This window comes from Colletes gigas, unplaced genomic scaffold (genome assembly GCF_013123115.1).
Source record: "Colletes gigas isolate AHSC1104 unplaced genomic scaffold, ASM1312311v1 Colletes_gigas_Sc00004, whole genome shotgun sequence".
Classification (NCBI taxonomy): Eukaryota; Metazoa; Arthropoda; class Insecta; order Hymenoptera; family Colletidae; genus Colletes; species Colletes gigas.
This window is the reverse complement of record NW_025106633.1, coordinates 2,214,224-2,234,635: the sequence shown is the minus strand read 5'-3', so window position 1 is coordinate 2,234,635 and position 20,412 is coordinate 2,214,224. Positions and strand designations below refer to the sequence as shown.

Here is a 20,412-nt window from a genome sequence, read left to right as displayed (position 1 = left end):
ACGAGCCGCTCCTCCGAGAGACAATCTTCGTTCAAGTCGTTCTTCGCGGTCTTTGACACCGGAAAAATGAAAAGAAAGGCTCTCGAGCGTTGGGGGTGGGGTAGAAAGTATTTAACTCTTGTAGTCAAATGAAAATTACAATTCTCGTAAAATTTTCGCAAATTGCTCCCCCCACGCAACGTCCAGTCCGATTCGGAGAAACGCAGGCGGTCGAACTCGCCTCGAGTTTCCCCGAACGTCCCAAAATAATCCTTAGTACCGATCGACAAACTCCGCCGACGATAAATCAAGCAAACGCAAACCGATTCGCGCGCGTCTGGTTCGTCTCGCCGCCGAGTCCACTCGTATTTTTCCAAACAACGTTGCTCGTAAATCCCGCGTTAAGCTCGAACCGCGTCCGCGGGACATTTAACTCCGAGATAACGATCGCGATGAACTGCAAAGTCTGAGTTAATACATTGGTCGAGTAAATCGCCACTGACGGGCTAACAATTTCCCATTGTTTACCCCGAACCTCGCGATGTTACGAGCATCGATCTTCGGTGTCGAGTCGTAAATCAAACTGTCGGCGAAAATCGGACTGAGTCCACAGTAGTTTCCCCACTAGGGTTGCAACTATCCGAATATTCCAGTATTAGAGTTGAAATATTAAACCATCGATACCTGTAACGCGTGACTACGTTGTAATTTTTTAAATACAATTTAATCTGTCAAGTGTTCGAATATTCATAAACAGAACAGTCTATTTATGATATCTCGACATATCCACGATACTATTTCGTTAACGCGATGATCGATTTCGAAGAATCGGAGTAAATTCGGTGGAGACGGTCAGCTGCGGAGTATCGGTAAACACACAGCCTTGAAGACTAACGAAACACACGTGGCGTGGTATTTTGGAACCTTTATGGCCCGTTCGGGACAATTGTTACTTATAAATACGAGTTGGTTCGATCGAAACCACGAACGAGCAATTTTTCACCACGTTGTGTTTTGTACTGTGTAACTCGAAGAAATTTTTTAAATGATAAATTGATAAGGGTTGCTCGTTAAGTTCTAAAATGAGATCTATCACAGGCTCTTTACGAGTGTACGATTCCTCGTTACTCGGAACGAACTTTTCCGTTCCAGTATATAAAAATAAACGCTCGATCCAAGGAGAGTTATTTCCGAAGATTATTACGTTTCGTTTGTGTGCACTGTGAATCATCGATGCCGATTCGTGTTCCCCCGTCATGTATATTTCATATCACGCTGCTCCGAGTGAAGTTCGATTCGCGGAACGATTTCTCGCGCAACCGACTCTTTCCGTGCATTACGATTATCTTTAGTGTCTCTTCCTGGTGATGAGTATCCGATAAGCTTCGACGAGCTGCACGTCTATCGAGAATTGAACTTCTAGACTTATGATACATTCTATACTAAGAATAGTAATAGACATAATATCGATTGAATTTTTCCCTTGGTTATCGAATAATACGAATTTGTTATTACACATTATATTAAGCGAAATGGATACATTTTCATCAGAATATCTTCCCAAACCAATAGCAATAGCATTACAAATATGTAACAAAACATACACAAATTTTAATTTCAATTATTGGAAACCACACAGTCGAGTTTGGACTCATTCTATCCGTGAAAACGTAGTTGATCGATGGATAATATAATACTTATGAAGACTTAAAGAAAGGTTCAAAAATAGTTGCGCTAAACGAGTAACTAAAATCGAATGAAAAATTCGTTCAGTTAGCGAAGGAACACTGCCTTTATTCCAACCAAAAAATATCTTTTCCAGTCGATACGCGATTCATCGCAGGCTAGAAATCACGGGTGTTTACCAGTTCGCGATAGCTTCGAAGCAAAATAAAAGCTTCCTCCCCGTCCATCAGATATCCGGGATTCCCGATACGCTGGTCCGCGATCCTCCAACGATCCCCCGCGATATCGCAATTAGCCGAGGATTCTCGGGGCCCTGGAGACGCTAATTGACGCAATTACAACCGTTCCTGCGAACTTCCTGCGATTAGCAGCGATAGCGACACACAACGACGCCGGTGACCCGACCGGGTCGACGCGTGGGCGTACGCAGACGACGCGTTGAGAAGCACTGATCATCCTCGCGGCCCGCGTCGCTGGTTGATGCTTGAACTTTGACACGTGACAATTAAATCATCTTGGCCGGCTAGCGTTCAGTCATTGACTCCTCTCGTTGAGGCGCCACGGTGGCCAATTGAGCGTGGGTCGCGATTGCCAGGCGAGAGCCTTTCCTTCCACCCCGTTGTCCGCGTTTCGCGTCGAAGGTGGGCGAGCAGGAGGACGACGTGGCCCCGCGTAATCAGCGAGAAACTGGCGAGAATCAGCCCGTTTCCGGTGATTATCACTGAATCAGCTTCTCCCCCACCTCTACCCAAGAACCGTGCAAGCTCGCGAAGTTTTAATTGGAGCCTTTGGCTACTTGGCAAGTTTCGGAGGGACGGGACGACCCGGACTGCTTGAGACTTGGATAGCTTTGATGGGGAGAGTGTTGGGAAGTTTCGAGGACCCATTTCACAGGGTGATACAAAAGTCTCGATTAGGGAATATGGGAATCTTCTTACCGAGATTTTAGAAGTCTCTGTTTAAGAATCGAAAGCCTTTGCTCGGAATAAAGTTTCTGTGATTTCAGAAGGGATCAACAAAATGTTGCGCAATTTTCACTAATGTTTTTTTTCCACGTCCATTCTGAAAAACTGCGCAACTTGATAATCTCGAAGTACTTAGATTCGCTACACGGCCATCTAGCTTTATCTATGAATAATTCAAGTACCATCATGATGTATTAACGCACACACTCGGCCAACTTACACGTCGTTATTATCGTTACAAAATTAACATTTTCTTGATAATTAAATAATTATAACAATCTCGGCTGTAATTACGGGTATAATTCCAAGACCGTGTATAAAAAAAAACTTCAATCTGAAGCAACGCGTACGTACACAAAGAACGTATCTTCTTCATGAATGTGTAATTATTATTGTGCTTTATTTAATTAATACAGCGCATCAACGTATTTCTATTTTCTGGTACTTGAACATAAAGGTAAAATACTTTCTAAAAATCTGCCGGTACTATGAATTTAATTACAGTGATTACAGTAAGTATCTGCGCTATTTATCTGTCTCTAGTGACGTACCAGCAACAAAAGAACGAACCCCATCTAAAACTGACGAGCTGTAAAAAGCGTCGGCGTACGTACGACCCGTTCGATTCGCATTCGCGCGCCCGGGATTTCGATTTGCGGTTTCGCAACATTTGTTCCATTAAAGTCTAGAGGCAGCTCGGTGCTCCCAAGAGTAATATACGCGGCGAACCAAGGGCTCGGAAGGGACATCCCTTAAAAAAGTCAGTCTCAAGCAGAGGGCTGAAAGTGCGTTTGCGCCCTGTAACCAACATCGCTCCAAAAAATGATTCACCCCCGTAGTCGATTGCCAATAAGTCGAAGGGAGGGCTAAACAAACGATAAAAATATTCAAGTTGAACCGTTGAAAAGTCTGAATTTGTTTAACATAACGATTATTTAAAAGGAAAGGAAAATCCATAGAAATTTGGCTCAGAAAATGCACGAACTTAAAAATAAAAATTAATTCCGTAATCCTTCGTCGATCTCATGTCCAGCCCTTGTTCCTCGTGCATCCGCAGCAAAGAAAACGCAATTTGTTCGACTCGATAGCGGTTTTTCTAAGGTGTCGCGATTATTGATCGACCTATCGACGTAAGAAGCTCTCCCGAACACGAATTTATCGCAACGAAGTGCAAAGACCATTGTAGGAATTGACAGGCAGAAGCCCAGAAGCTGCCAGACGAACGCTCTCGACTTGAAAAATGGCTTCGCCCCGGTGTCTCAACGTTTGTTCCATTAAAACCACGCCGGCGAATGCTCCCGTTCGCTGTAGAACGTCCATGGAGAAAAAGGAAGCCTTAAAGAGGCAGCCTCGATAAATCTCGACGAGGGTTTTCCGTCCTCGAGATTCAAGATGACGCGAGAAAAGTGCATTGTTGGGGGAAAAAAGTCTGGGACTGAGCGCGTGCAGAGCCCCCGCCATCCTGATTCTGTTATACAACCGTTTTTTGCCATATTAATTCCCCGTCGACGACGTAGTTAGACGTCTTCCCGAGCCATTTAATTCTTTATGGCGTTCGACGAACGCTCGGGGTCCAAAAACGTACGGGAAATGGGCATTCAGTGCCATTTTTCAACCGTTGATGAATGTAGGCTAGATAATCTGGTCGTTATGAACAGAGTGAAATTTTATTTATCATAGATTCTAAGTACTCGATGAAATGAAGCATATATATTACTATTCTCGACGAGTTCCGTGGAAAGTAAATACAGACTTCAGCAGTATCGATATGCAAAGACCCAGAAGACGAGATCGTTTCACCCTTTAACTCGAACGTCCATTGAGAAACAGGGGCTAATGGTTACCAAATGAACTGCTCGAAAGCTCTCCTAGATCGTTCCTCGGTTCTTCTGGAAGCACTTCCATCGATGACAGATGTTCGGCAGCTCGAGGCTGCAGACTGCTCTCAAGTCAGCTGCCAGTTTGTTTCGACGATAGAAATTTATTTTCACGACGATGAAACGAAAATTAAACGGAAGTCCCCTTCGTATTACGAAATGTCTGACGTTTAAGTTTGACATGGAATCTGTTCCAGAAGGGGATCCAAGTTATCGCAAAGGCCAAAAGAGTGGAAGTAATTATCATGGAAAATAAATTTACATCTTGCAATAACGAATCCCAGTATCGAAGGACCAGCGACTAAAAACCTTAAACGCAAACGTTGAGATTGGGATCGACAACAGAACGATTCCATTGCGCGCTGCGACGAGGAATAAAGGTAGTATAAAAGAAAACGAGTTTCTGAGGGTTCCGCGGATGCGTCTCGGCCTGCTGACCCCGCGAATTTCCACGGGAGTCGAGCACGTGCGTAAGTTGCAAGATGGAGGCCGAGTTTGCCTAGGTACATGCACCATTAAGTCCAGCGCTTCCGGTGCGCGCACCTCGGTACGCACGTGCTGCGCAACCTGGGGTGTTCACGCACCTTGCTTCCGCGAGATCCGAATGCATGTATCTCGGGATACGATCCCGTCGTTGGCCCGAGTTTCCCTCTAGGAAATCGCATAATTTCTCACGTGCACTTTTTACGTCGGCATAATTTCTTTTCCTCGGCCCCTTGTTCCCTGTTTTTGCGTCCACGTTTATTATTACCACCTTGTTTCTCGCGAATCACGTGCCCCTTCGTCGAACTCACTTTCAAATCGAAATGTTATTAATTGATATCTTGATTATTTATGTGTCTACGAATTGACTGATACTTGAGGTAAACAAAATGCCTGAACCAGTGAACGAGTGTGCGTAAAGTTAGACGCTCGAAAGCGGAAAGGGGACCCGGAAGAGAGCGAAAGGTCGATCGTAGGAACTTCCGGCGCGATAGCGTTTAGATACGTTGCACCGATGACGGCGAACTTTCGGGCCGTGATTCCAGCCGCTGTTTCCGCCTCTCCTATCTCCAGTGCCGGAAGTCGGAAAAATACCTGGGACGGAAAGCAAAATCGCGGAAAACGAGCCCCCGTATTTTCGAGGCCTAAGATCGAAGATATATCTTAAGTAGATGACCGGATCCCTTATCTCGGACGAGGCAGCTATCTAAATAGCTGCTCCATGCGCGAATTGACCGACAGGAATCGTGAACAAACCGAAACAAAGGAACAATCCTGGCGGGGTTACTCTATTTACGGAGGAGCTGGCTCGAGATAGCGATTAGCGATCCTAAAGGAGACGCTAATCCGTTTGTCTGTTCGTTATCTGGATCTGCGACAGGCAGAAACGGTTTCCAGGGGAGTGAATGGACTGCTTCTCGGAACGGATACCACGTAGACGGGGGACCTGGAATTTCCGATCCTCTAAAACAAGAGTGGATCTAACCGATTAAACGGTCCTGCCAGCTGACAGGGCACGCGGAACACACGAGCGTCCGTAAACCGGTTCGCGAAACGCTTGTGGGAACAAAGACGGGTTTCATTCGCGGTACCGTGACGTCACGGACGAAGCGGAAAGTGGGTGGATGGGTGTGAACGCACACCAGCGCGGAGGGAGTCAGTGAGGACGGTCAGTGATCGCCCCGTTCGAGGAAGCTGGGCTCCTTCGCTGACGCCAGAAGGATCTTCTGGAACAGTCGCCTGTTCCGGGACTCTAGGAACCTTGGAAACGTAGTGGTGTCAGTTATTGAGCCTTTGAGCACCAGGACTAGTGTCTAGAACTTCCTACGAGGACTCAAGCTTATCAGAGTTGTTCTAAGCTTGTTCTAATAGGATCAGGATAACGTATCCCTGAAGTCTGAGAACTATCCAACTATTAAACTTGTTTTAGCATAATAATCCTGACCAAGTTTCGCCATGATCGTGTTCCTATTCCTCTTTCTCTCCGCGTCCAGATAATATACCGATCCCTATTACTCAGCTGCAGAGTACGAGAACGGAGATAATTTAACACGGTTCCTAAATCAAAGCCCTTAGCAGTCTCCGCGAAACTTCGTCAAGAGTTTCCAACGAAATCGTTGAATTGTCTGGGAAGTCTGGCGGCCATCCCGACGCGGAGAGCGGAATTAATGGTTCCAGGTACCTGTAACGAGGCGTTTTGCAACGACAACGTAGAACCGCCGTTTGGGTCGATCGGAACAGGTTTATTGTTCCGCGGGTCTGCGGGTTGCATAACGCCCCGTTCGTTGTCCAGGAATTTCGTCACGCGTCCAGTCGACAGCTCACCGGGTCCGTTCGACCTTAAACAGCACATGAGTCACGGTCCGGCCGAGAGAAAGACGCCATTTTCACCGTCTAGGAAGCCGTCGGTGCCGCGGCGCGCGTGCAAACTGTTCGGAAACACGTGTCCGTTACCGTCGTTTATTTGCGTCGCGAGTCCACCTGCGACTGTGAGATATTGCAACTGAGAATCTCTGCACCGGGAGAGCCGAGTGATTCACCGTGGCAAAAAGAGGAGGAAAAACCACCGCGGAGGGAACGAACGAGCAACGGAGAGGAATAACCCGCCACGGAGACCGCGCTTACGCTGGATACCCTATGGATCTTTTGCTCATCCTCGCGACGATGAGCTGGCACGCTCCGATTTTTCTCGTCCCTTCGCGACCACTCCTCTGCACCCTTTTTCCCTGCTCGATCACTTCGATCCTCCTAACTACACATCGATCCATCTTCGAGAAGAGGAACCTTTAACTTTAACGTTCGGATTCGAAGATTCTGGGTAATAGCAATTTCTTTATTTCTGCAGGGTCGAGCAGCCATTTTTGTTAGAATCTTGTATACCTGCGTTGGGGCAATAAAGACCATGTGTATAGCTTCTCGACGGTAAAATTTACAATCGCCATCGTTTCGAGCTTCGTCGACTTCCCGAATTTCCCTCCTCGATCCTTGCCTCCCCGCGCGATCTACCGTTCCTATTCACCGATCGAAAGTGAGGCCGTGGCTCGGGTTTATTGTCCGGATAATGACCGTGCCCGGCGATTCGAGATGCGAGAGAGGAAGCCACAGCCATGCCGTTTTGTTGCAACGTGAGCCCAGGTAAAAAGGCAGCTCTAAAAATTTAAAGGTCCGTCAGCTGTTCCCGCCAGTGTCTCGCTCGTTTCGAGAGAAAGAGGAGAACCGTGGTGTCCTCCTCTCTTCTCGTTGCCAGAGGGAGGAAAGGAAGGGGCTGTCTAGGGTGGACCAGGCACAGCTGCTACCCCAGAAGAATTGATCAGCCTGTACGCGAATTCCGTGAGACTGCGTTTACCGAACGAATGGGACCGTAAAAGTTCTTGAACGCACCCGCTTGCGCTGGCATTCAAATCACCCGATAGAACTTTCAGCCAACTGTAGGATTTTTCAAACAACATCGACAGAACTTCCATTTATTTAATGTATAAAATTTAAAGAAGAACGACCAATTCACGAAAAATTTGTTCCGCGAAAGAAGCTGCAGTTTGTTCGCAATTGCACACGATCTTTCGTCCGGGAAACTAAAGACGATATTTCAGCTACATTTTTTGTGAGAAACCTCCCTTTGTTCCGCGACGAGGAGAACGAAACAGAAATTTTTTAACGCGAGACGGGGACCGAGGATACAAAAAAAAAAACATGACTGAGCGCAATGTTTCACGGAGCACGCGTGTACCAGTTTTGTTCGATGAAAAATGTTTAAAGGAACACCGGTTCAAAGACCTCCCACAAAGTACCGCGCGAAAAGAGCGCAGCGTTGGTCTCGTTGCTCTCTTGAACCTCCCCTCTGTGAGGAAAAGTTGTTGACACGTAAAAGCGAGCGACTAAACAGAGGAGAAACGAGGAAAAAAGATGGAAAAATGGAACAGCTGTGACCTTTAACCCGGCTTCGAACCGAAGGATCGTTAAATATTTGGGGTTTTTCGTAACGGTGCCTTGGTCTTCGCTCGTACTAGAGGTTCTCAAAACAAACCCTCTTCTGATATCGTTAACTACTTTTTTTATTTTACTATAAATGCAAATAAAGAGATCTATTTATTAATTGTTAGACAATTATTTCCGTGTCGATAGATGGAAACGAATATGAAGGCGAACAAATGAATCTCTATTTCTGTATAGGCGATTTATAGAATTGATTGAGAACCACTGATACAGGAAGTTGAAAGAATCATTGACGGTATAGTTCTAGATTTCGATCGATTGATTAGAGTGGAATGTAATGGAGCAGAGAAATAGAAGAAGGACCTCGTTGTTCGACGTGCAGTAAATTCTCGAATGTTCTCCGATTCGTAAGCAACCATAATTTACTTTTCGTAAAATATCAAGCTACATATTTCCCGATAAGGATATTAAATTGAAAACATTAATCTCACGTTACAACCTCAGTGTTCTGGAAAGCTTTGAATTAACTCGTTTCCTTATATACCGAAGAGGACCCAAAAAGCTGGGGCGGATTTACCAACCCTTGTCCAGCAGCGATTACGAATTACAACCCCGTCGAAAAAAACATGTCACGTGGTGGTTGGAGTTCCGGAAACGACCCAGAGAAGTCGAAAAAGCCGGTGGCCGGGTTCGCGGCGCAGGAAGAGGATTTTTCGAATAATCGGCCACGACCCAGACTCCGCGGAACGGGGTCTTTGTCCGCGTCCGCGCCATTGTCGCATCTGAAATTCGTGAAAGATTCGGTGGGGTGGCGCGGCGGGGGGCGCGGAGTGGCTTCGGTTGGCTGGCTGGGCCGAAGACAAAAGTCGGCCGAGAGGGGTGGAGAGAGAGAAAAAAAAAAGAGCCAGGGAGCGCGGAGAAGGCGAGAGAGAAGAGACGAGGAGAGAGTTTCCACTTCGCGAGAAAGCTGTCGCTGACAATGGAGGCTGTTCTTAGGAAAAGGCTCGTCACGTGGCCGGGAACAACGGACATCTGATGAGAACGGGGTGCACGGGACAGCGGAAACAGGCGAAGGGTGACGGGGTGAGACGCGGCAAGAGAGACAGATACACAGGATGGAAAAAGACGAGAGCAATTCTCTCGCGGGCGAATCTCTTTGCTGGCTGTCTCTCGCCAGCAAATCATCCATTCAGCGAAAAGTCGGTCAACGATGCGCGCCAACCGCGACGATACAAATCCACCCCCCCTGCGACAGAGTCGCGGATAAGCGCGATATCTGCCCGTTGTGATGCCGGGAATACGAGGACGCGAGGGGGTGGACGAGGGGACGAGCGCGAAAATAACGGAGGAAATGACGACTCCTCCGCGGCCTACTTCCATTGTGATGGGGAGAGTCCTGCTTCTGCTCCGACGGAAGTCGAACGACGTAATGGAATATTAATATCGAGGACGCCGGAAAAGTTCTGTATTGATGAAAGGGGAAGCGATTCAGACGCGATTCCGAGCCCGAGGAAGCAACCCCTTTAGCTAGAGAAGCGTGTGTCGCAACGAGAACAAGCAATCGATTGACTCTTTAGGATGCTAACGAGGGTGCCGCGTCGCCTGTCCCCCCTTCGATTCCAACTTACTCTTCCAGCATGGTGGATTGCAGGAAGCGGCTGAGATACGGTGTGTTTTGATACTCTCGATGCATGCACGATTGAAACCGATACCCTCGGTACGAAACCAGTCTGAGGAATTTCTTCCAACGGTTGGAGTTTCCTTGAGACGCGTATCGATGCCTAGGATATCGTTTGGCTATCGAGAGGAGCGTTCATGGGGGTATATTTTGTATCGCCAGTGACGTCAAATTTTGGTCAAAATGATTATTTACTATTTCACAGTAGATACGAAGAGGTTTGTACGAATGTTTTTAAGAAATACGAGAATCGCGCGAGTAAGAGTAAAATAGATGTTTTAATTCTGGCTGTACAACGTTAAAAAAAAAAAATGATTCATCCTTGTCTCATTAGGGGACAGAACCTTTCCAGCGACCTAATATATAGGTTATCGGATTTTCCGGAAATAACCGACAATCTTCAACGTCCTCGAGATGCGAAAGTGGATCGTGGAAGCCGCTAAGAATACTTGATTCACGATGCGATCTATTCAAACGATGCTTGACGATTTCGACGTTCGCTCGTTTGCAATCGTGGAGTACGCGATATTTTTGTACCAAACTCGTGGAATTGGAAATGAAGAGCGCCCACGTTCCGACTTAACTTTTGCAAATAAGTCCCAGTTCGTATTACGACAGAGACTCTGTATAACATGCCTGTTGAATGAAAAACTTAAGCACGATACGTAAAATTGAATGTAAATTACGTCGAACGCATAAGTTCGAAGGAAACGCGGAGGTGCGCGGTTGGCAGCGATATCAAAATTTATCGAAGAGTTGCCGAAGTTGCTATGCCGCCTAAGCAATGCACGTTTACTCGGCTGCTACGTCACAGGACTTTTTATTTTATCTTAAGAACCTTTCACTTCGACGCTACGTGGGAAAACAGCGATTAAAAATAAAAGAAGCAGCGTGCGCTTTTAACGATCATGCTCATACCGCCTGTAGACTCCTGCAACCCTTTTGAAAAGACGTTCAAAGGCGTCGCGATTGAGGGTCAAATTCAATTATTACGCTCGCCCTGGAGGAATAATTATGTACGTTGACTCAATTGTGCGTGATTCATATTGTTAACAAATAGGGTACCAGTATTTAATTAAAACTCTGCCGTTGGTTTCTGATTTCCAATTTCACCCTCGTTGTCCGTTGACCCCATTTTAAAGTTTGGCTCTTTTGCTCGAACAAAATAGAATTTTTAATAATTTCTACTTCCTCTATTTTTCCCGATTTGTGTTGTCGAGCAACATAAATCTTGGTGTTTAATTAAAATTTTACCGTTAGCATTTGTTTTTTAATTCGGCCCTCGGTGTACCAACGCTGTCCATTAACCCAATTTCAACTTGTAATTTTCTTTCTGAAGCAAAATAGAATTTTTAATAACGTTTATTTCCACTATTCCTTCCGATTTATGTTATAACAGAGTTTCGGTGTTTAATTAAAATTTCGCGTGTTGCTTCTGTTTTTCAATTTAACCCTCGGTACATTCGTTACACCCGGTTTAGTCAAACAAATATGCTTCTTCTTGCATAAACAATTTAATTAAGCACCGATAGCAAGATAAGGAAGAACTTACTCCGAAAGGAGAAGATCAAATACCATAAATTCGGCGCACAGAGGTTCCAGAAGGTAACGAGGAGGCTCGAGTTCCGACAAAGCTACCTGGAAGGCAGATTCTAATTTATAAGAGACGGAAAGGTGAATTTTATCTCCAGGTTATCAGATCTTTGAAGAAGTACCGCCGAGAATATATAATCAAAATTGGGTCACGGCATTATCTATTTTTATATTGTTATTTTTAACGGTATAATAAAGACTGTATTACTATTCAATGAAATATTGTTCGAAGCGTACATTTAGATTAAATTGAAAGCAATACCTTGTTACAGAAATCACGCAACTCTTATTACTTTCAACGAAAGATTACGTCGACGGGTGGTGCATAGAGTGTGCCACCTTTCTGTTGCGTTTTATCGAATCAATAAAAATCATTTCGTACAGTGGACGAAGCGTTGTCGAGCGATAAAACGTACGAGGGATTCTATTTTCTGATTTTAGGAAGGCAAGTTCAAACAAATGCGGTGTCGTAATCCGCGAATGATCGGAAACGCTAAGTTTAAATCATCGAACGTTTGAGAATTGCATAACGGTTCCAGAGGAAACCATTTTAGTGATCTTGTGGATACTGTTTACGCCCACAGTTCATGCAATTTCATAATTGATGTTACTAATAATTCTAATTTCGTTATTTACTGACACTAATTCTACTATACGAAATGATAGTTTCTATTCGACCATCCCAATTTTACTATTTAGTAATGCTAATGTAAAGGTTTTAGTAAAATCCAAAGTGTACCAACTCCAATGAAACTCTAATTTCAACCGTTCTCAATGGAATCCAGCTAGTCTGGACGAAGAATTCTAATTTCGCTGTGCAATCTGTCAAGTCACCGCGCACGTGAAAACGAAATTCCACGAGGTAGCGCCCCGTTGTATGGCATCAAACCCTAATCTAGTCTTTTTAATTTTCTTCCGACCGCAACGGTTTCCATCGTCATCCCTTTCCGTTCCCATCAGCGTCAAACCGCCGCTATCTGCCCTATCTCTCGTCGTATCGACGCGAATTTTCCTCGCCCCTCGCCTCTTTCTACTCGGCAACGGGGAAAAGCATCGAGGGAAAAGTCGTTTGCGACTCGACTCAGTCTTTCAGTACGGTGCACTTGCACGACAACGCACCTACACAAGAAACGTTACACGCGTGAGAGCAGCGACTGGTAGGTACTGTTACAACATCGCTGTTCGCTCCTGTCCCCGTGTGACAAAAGCACCCGGCTGCGGGCCACCCCTCGTCACTTCGAAGCGAACCAGCCCAAGACCGGTTTCATAAAGAAATTACCGGGCAGCTTAATTTCAAAAGGTGACTTCAATGCGTGTGTTGTGTCAGGCGTCGCTCGCGATAAAGAGCTCTATGAGCTTCGAGCAGCGTAATTTGCCCCTGCGAATGATCTCTCGCTTCCGATAGGGAAAATCAAATGCCTCCAACCGAGCCTCGTCTTCCCACAAAATCTTACGAGTCAAGTCACAGAGACTAGGAGCTCGCGATATTCTATAAACTAATAATAGTAATGATTTTGCCTTGGAATAATATCGGTAATTCTACGTATAATTATTGAGGGAAGATTTTTGGTCTGTGATCTGAGTTAAAGTTATCGATGAAGTAGAGAACCGAAGAATATCATATGTATGAAAAACTTGTCACAAAAAGTTGTGTACTTTTTTGGTTCCTATGGAACCTTCGCATCAAATTTGTAGAACCATATACCAACTGTTCCTTTATCGTCTTACAAGCCTAAATTTAACACCACGTGTACGATATGTATGTACTTATATCGAATTTTCGGCGAGAACCTTGAAGTATTTCGGTAACCGACACCGATATTTTGCTCTTTACGGACTTTGAAAATAAAAATCGACTAGTCTTGAACTACCCAGTACGATATAGGTAAGTTATTGAATTATAGTAAGTCTAAAATAATTTAAGCGCGTTAAAATTAATAAAATGAAAGTTTGTAAAATTTCGAAATGCTGTAATTTAAGAGGATAGAAAAATAATCGTAGGAAACGATCTTAATATAATTCTGAAGAAGGGCCCTTCCAGAATAGAAAACGGTTAATGATTTATTATGCCTCAACGCCACTAGATTCTCCTGCTCAGGATTCCAATTTAATCTCCAACGATTATTAAATTGTTAATAAAGAATCTAAGCTACTAACAAGGTGATATTTTTCAGGCTTGTGCAAGGATGAAAATAAGGCTAACGAATTTTTTTCTAGCGGCGATAACTCAAGTTCGAGGGGTGAAACCATCCCTCAGAGTTTCAACCCCTGTTGTCTTGAAAACTATTGAGCATACAGGAAAGCTTTTTCGATAAATTCTTTCATGTAAATATTAGTGAACATCTATAGTCTCTCAATATTGTTAAAAACACAATACAGTGAAAGACTTTTGCGTTGAAGGGATCCGATTATGCGTATGACAGTGTCCAGTAATGATTTCTTGATTTAGGAAGTCTCAATAAACTTTGAAGGGTAGTTTCATCCCTCAAACTCGAAATACTTATCCCATATTTTTTACCCTCCTACAAACTTCGCGAATATTTCTGTTAACGAACACTCGTGCCAGTGCATATTGTCGATAGATATTATAATTATAACAACGTTTAAATCTTTTAAATATTTTGTTTACCGAGAGGGAAAAGAATTCACGATTAAGATCTGAAACGCGGACATTGAACGGGTCGATCACTTTCGTTCATCGTGCGTTTCTCTCGATGGTCTTTTGTCAAAGAGAAGTACCGTTGCACAATTGTCGGGTCGGTTGTTATGGCATCGCGGGTCACTGGCCGACCCCGCGGGTCATAGGTTGCCGAGCACCGGTAACCCCCGAAGCTACCGATTCCCAATTCGTCGTATACCGCGAAATGGACATAATGAAATAAAAGGAGGGGGGTGTGGCTCACCTAGGCCCATCTTGCGCTTGAGTTTCTTGAGCACCTTCATCTTGTTGCGCAGGGGTGCCAGTATGTTGCTGTCCCCGTTGTTGTTCTGCTGCTGCAGCTCGCCGGTGAGGTTTTTCTTTCCGTTCTCGGGGTGGTGATGATGGTGCTGGTGGTGCGCGTAGTGCGCCTCGTGATGATGATGATGATGGTGGTGGTGATGATGATGCTGCTGCTGTTGTTGCAGGCTCGCGCCGGAACTGGCGAGGTTGCTGCAGCAGTGACAGGGGTGGCTCTTACTGCCCTTGACCGCGCACTCTCCGGACACCCCCATAAATGTAGCCGTGGTGCTCTCGAGATTCCGAGAGCAGCCGTGAGATCCGGGGAGGGGGCGGGAGCAGAGGAGAAGCGTCAAACGAGAGAGATTTACAAGAAAAAAAAAAAAAAAAAAAGACGGGGCAAATGGAGACCCGAAAAACACCGGCTGATTCACTGGTCGCACATGGAGCACACAATGATGTTCTGACGGGTGTAGAGGGATTAAGTGAGATAGATTGAGAGATCGAGAGAGACAGTTCAGAGTCACTGACTTCTTCTCTCGGGCACACACTGAATTTGTGGGGGCCTTCTTCGTCTCGTCGATCGTTGGACGACTCGAGACCGCGTGACGCGAGTATGTGAAAAACGCAAACGACGTACACGCGAATTACGAAGCGCCTGCGTGCCCCTCGAGCGGCCAGGGACGACTGACTGCTCGTCGACCGAGCGCCAGAGTATCCCCGAGCCGCGCGCGAGCCACCGACCAATAGCGTCCCGTCTATCCCCACCGCTTCAGCCCCGACAGCGGCTACGCGTGGAGGGGCGAGTGGCACCTGGTGGACAGCTGCCCCTTACCTGGCCACCGACACACCGGGCCACCCCGTGCGCCAACGCGGGGAGGCCGGGGTGGACCGTGCCTTCTCGATCCACAGAGGCGCGCGGGGTTGGAAATTCGAACTGGTCGCCGACTGCACGAGCATTGATCCTGCCTAGACGCGATTACTTTTTTTTTTTTCTCTCCCGCCCGCCGTCGCGTATATGCGCGGATGTGCTCGTCGCTTCCATCCGCGTTTTTGAGGTGGACCGGTGAGTTACGGCTGAATCGAAACGACCGCTTGACCAGGGGATTTTTTTAGCCACGACGACGAGTTCGGACGAAACTCGAGGTTTCCGGTGGAAGCACGGCGAACGATAAGTTGAATTTTAATAGGACGCGTTTTACGAATTGCTCGTTTCGATTGTATGGTAATGAGGTCGTCTCTCGCTTCGATCTATCCGTCTAAGCACGTATTGACCGTTCAGTTAGGCGAACTGAACGGTGTACTGTGCACGGATCGAATGTTGTCAACGAGTTGAATTAGATTCCAATTTCTACAGAGATGGCAGTATTAAATGGAAGGGGTGGCTTCGGTTGAAACAGTTATTTCACGCAGTAAACATTCTTACGTAGATGTAATGAACGTTTGTAAATAAAGAAAATATGGAAAGATTAAATTGAGTTCAAGTTATTAACACCTTCACACTCCTGGACTTTTGGACGTTTATCAGGATACGTTTCGTGACATAACACTGGTCGTCTGATTTTATGGACGAATTATTTCGAATATTTCACGATACAATCCTATTCACATAACTCTCGACCAGTGTCATGCCTAAGTAATTTGGCGCCAGGGGTTGGAATGGAACACGGCGCCCTTCGTCCATTTGCTTCCACGGTATAAATACATGTACAGGGCGAGTCGCATAACTCGTTCATACCAAATAACTCCTAGAGTATGCGTTCTACAAAAGTGTTTGATATAAAAATACTACGATATTTTTTGTCTTATCACGTGGGAACACATAGTTTTAATCTTGAATTTGCAGAGAAAACTTGACTGCAATGACCAAAGAATCGAAGTAAATAGAAATATGTAAATTAAAACTGAAATTTACCTTTCATTCGTTACTCCAAATTGTTATTTAGGTAAGGTTCCTCGCGTTCTGACGTACAGCCGGGGAGTTTTATTTCACGGAAAACAGGAGCAATGAAAGCGCGGTGGAATTGCGAAACTTGTGATTCGCCACGGTGATACGGAAATATGTAAATAGAGTCGTAGAAATATCGGGGATAAAGTATGGGGCGGGATTCTGCGTTGAAAACGGTCCAAATGGCAACGGCCGTGATCATGAATAATGCAAATCGCAGACAGAGTGCACGCAGAGATATTGTAAGTAGAATTTGGAGTTCCTAGGATGTAAGTACGCCGATACTTGCACGGTAAGTTAGGCTTGATTAAATGAATAATTAAGACGAGGATCGAGGGCAAACTCGCGTGAAATTTTAGAAGTCGAACAATTTAAGAAAATTGAAAAAGGGAAAACAAAATTACTATTGAATATTATGATTGGATTTGTAAAAAGATAAATCGTTAACATTAATTCTTCACTTGGTTCAACGAGGCAAAGAGCTGCAGAGTTTCTTCAGCGTGACGAACGAAGCTTGTTTTGGTTTGCCACTTCGAATTACAGGATCGAAGTACAACGGTAGAAATATCGTGTTTCCATGGGACTCGAGATGCGTTTCTCGTCCCATGACAGATCAACGACGACGATGTGTTAAATTTTGGAGCTCGCGACTGACCACAAGGAACAGAATTATTGTACCGTGATTAAGCTTTAAATGTCGTTCATAAAACTTCTTCTTTTGTTAAATAATAAACTAAATAACTTTGAAGTGAAACTGAATCGACGTCACCTTCATATTTTCAGTAGAAGGAAACTTCATTAATCATGCCATTGAAGCTCGTTTCAACTGTACTGTATTCCTACCTGGTCTCAATGAACACGAAAAGATTGAATAATTTTCGAATTTTATACGGGTACCCTTATCACAAACTCACCTTTCGTAACAGTAATATAAATTTTAATTATCCAAGGCTGCGCACGTCTAACTAGTTTCCATATGACATCAATGCGGGCTGTGAATCTCACAATTAAAATACCTGTTCGTCATAGTATGCATCTATACTTTGCTTAAATTCTAAAGAAAAATCGAAAGTCTGCTATAAAATTTAAAAGATTAAACAATAAACGTGTAGCTAATAATAGATCAGTTACAATGAAATACCTCGGTGCAATCTGCAGGAATGCAGAGTGCAGGAGTCTCGGAGGGCAGAAAATAGTCAAACAATAAATGAACGAATAAATCCAAGGTACGTTACTCAAGAAACAACGGGAAACGCGATGGATGAAATCGAATTTCGGAAGACAAGATAAATAAAGTTAATGGAAAGGAAGACGACGGGGTTGCTCCGCGAAGAGTATCGTTCCCGCTGTACGCAGGAAACCGCATTGCAGTCCTAGGGAGTCCTTGCATCCTTCCAGCAGGAGGGAAACTCAATTCGCGAGCCGGTCTGGCGCTTGGTAGGAGACGCGTGTACAGTTTCCAGGGCAAGGAGAAACGACATTAGGGACGGAAATTAGATCGAACGGAGAACGTGAAATCGAAGGTAGCCGGTGATCGATCGGTGTCAGGAGTTACCCCTTCGAAATCGATACTGGCACCGTCTTCGTTGCGCTTGTGCAATGCGCGCCAATGAAGGGATCGGATCCGGTGCAGCTCGATGGAATGCGTCTCGAGGTTGCACACGCTTAAACAATACTGATAATTGAGCCTCTCCGATGCTAAACCGATCCACTTCTCATAAACATCCCGATTTTGACTCCGTTTTTATGAAACGAACGACCGCAACATCTGTTTCGTCTTCATTTTCATTCATTATTTTCATCTACTTTTTGTAGATTCTTTATTTATCAATTTATTTTACTAGATATGTAAGTCAATATTTATTAAGTGGACGACTACGACGTCGATTTTGTCTTCTGAACTCGTTTCCGGTGCATTGTTGAAAGTCAGAGGGACGTGGACGGACTTTAAGGACCCAGGAAGAATCTTTTAAAGGGGAAAAATGGCGGTCGTAGTAGTCACGATCGAAGGCACAGGCCCGTGTAATTCGAAGGGTTGAATGTCTCCCCTCGATCGTAAGGGTTGTAAAACGTCTTCGATAAATGTTTCCCTCCGTGACCTCGTGAGAGTTCCCCATTTAACTATCTGACGTAACCTGTTGCTTGACGCAAGTGTTCTTTAACTATTTGACACGCGAGTACCCATCGTTTGTCAAATATTTAAGCATAATTATTCTAACAAACTGCGGAACGATGACTCGAGATTTTCGGAACATTAACTGTAAATTCTGATGGCTTCGCTTCCTTTTCAATTTTGAAATATGAGACAGGGTTCAAACAATACCGATACCTGACAACAGGAGTAGGAAACGGGCCAGAGTCAGGACTTGGAGGATAGGAAATACGCCCATGGCACCGTGGCCGCGGCTTCCTTTCGCACTTCCGTTTTATCCGGGCCGTCGTTCCTCTTGCGTAACGATTGTACGCGAACTGAAAGAAACCGTTCGTCCGGCCAGGTCGAACTTACTTTCGATCATTTAATCATACTTCACCGGGGCTGGTTTCCGGCCAGGAACGCTCTGATTGCTCGTGCATTCAAACTATTGCCTTGTCAATCTCTCTTTTTATTTCCTTTAACTAAATTAACAATACGCATGCATACATTTATCTGATCGTTTTCATCAATATATTTTAACATCGTACACTCACAAATTACTCAAAGCTATCTGGAAAATTATTAGTTAGCGAAGAGATCGAATAGAAATATACACGTGTGAAAAACAAAAATATTCTTGAATACCAATCTAGTACGTATGATCGGACAAACTGAATCCCATTGGGTTCTATGATAATAAATTCATTCTTCCATGAAAATGAAATGCAATTCTATGCATTCTATCGAACCTCTCGATAAAGCCAGATTCGTTTTTTAACCATCCGGTGTTAAAATCTCTTTCCATTTATTTATTTGTAGTCTCTGCACAGGATGTGCAGAGAGGTCGCGTTTCAGTTGTGTCTCGTGAAATACGCGTTTCCACGATCGACGAAACGAATTAACGACGCGCCGAGTCTGCACAGAGGCACATACAGTTACGCACGCGTATTAACGATCACATATGCACCGGGTCGCGTGCACTGGCGTGCACTCGCGTGTACGCGCTAGCCCCGTTCACGTGCACAGAACAATGCACCGTTTTCGATGTGCACACGCTGGAGATACAGGGTGATCCTAGTAAATGGGCCACAGGCTACAGCTTTGTTTCAGAGACGGGCAAAATACCAAGGCTGAAAAGTAATGCACGCAAGCTTGCAGAACTCGAACAAAAAGAAATAGTAAGATCGGGGCAAAAAGTACATTAAAGTACAATTCTTGAGCTTCAAAATCATATATTTATTTTTCAACATAGTCACTAAGACGTTTAAAATTCTTTCGACTTTTCTCGAATCCCGAACTTTACAATTGAAATCGATTTACAGTAGACCTATCAATAGCATCGTCGACATAAACAGTCTTTAAACGACAATGATTCTCTTTTTCAGCAGTTAAAAATTCAATAACAGCACGCTGTGGATGAATGCAAGGTCTTCAAACTGCGTATGCGTATAGAGGAGGAACGTTACTTCCACATGCCACCTAGCGTGCTTCTGAAGGTCATTTCGTTAGTGTTCTACCAAGCATGTGTGCATTACTTTTCAGCCTACCCTCGTATCATTTGTTCAATCTCGCTGCGTTCGTTATATTCCATAAATGAAATTTTTAATTATATTATATTTAAAAATGCAATTGCAAGTACCATTGCAAATAAGAAAAGAACTTATCTAAAAAATAATAACTGAGGACGGAGCACAGTTAC

At 44.7% G+C, this 20,412-nt stretch overlaps 1 protein-coding gene across 2 annotated transcripts in view; it reads right to left on the bottom strand.

Annotated features, from left to right (window-relative positions):
• LOC122405233 (protein neuralized) overlaps positions 1-20,412 on the bottom strand; it is an 80,137-nt gene that overhangs the window by 26,736 nt on the left and 32,989 nt on the right. The window contains exon 1 of one of the 2 annotated variants that reach the window (XM_043409817.1): positions 14,597-15,249. The exons of the other annotated variant lie outside the window; for it this stretch is intronic. Within the exon in view, the coding sequence (XP_043265752.1) occupies positions 14,597-14,906 (310 nt within the window). The 5' untranslated portion in view covers positions 14,907-15,249. Of the gene's footprint in view, positions 1-14,596; positions 15,250-20,412 lie in introns of those variants that run through there. 2 annotated transcript variants of the gene reach the window in all.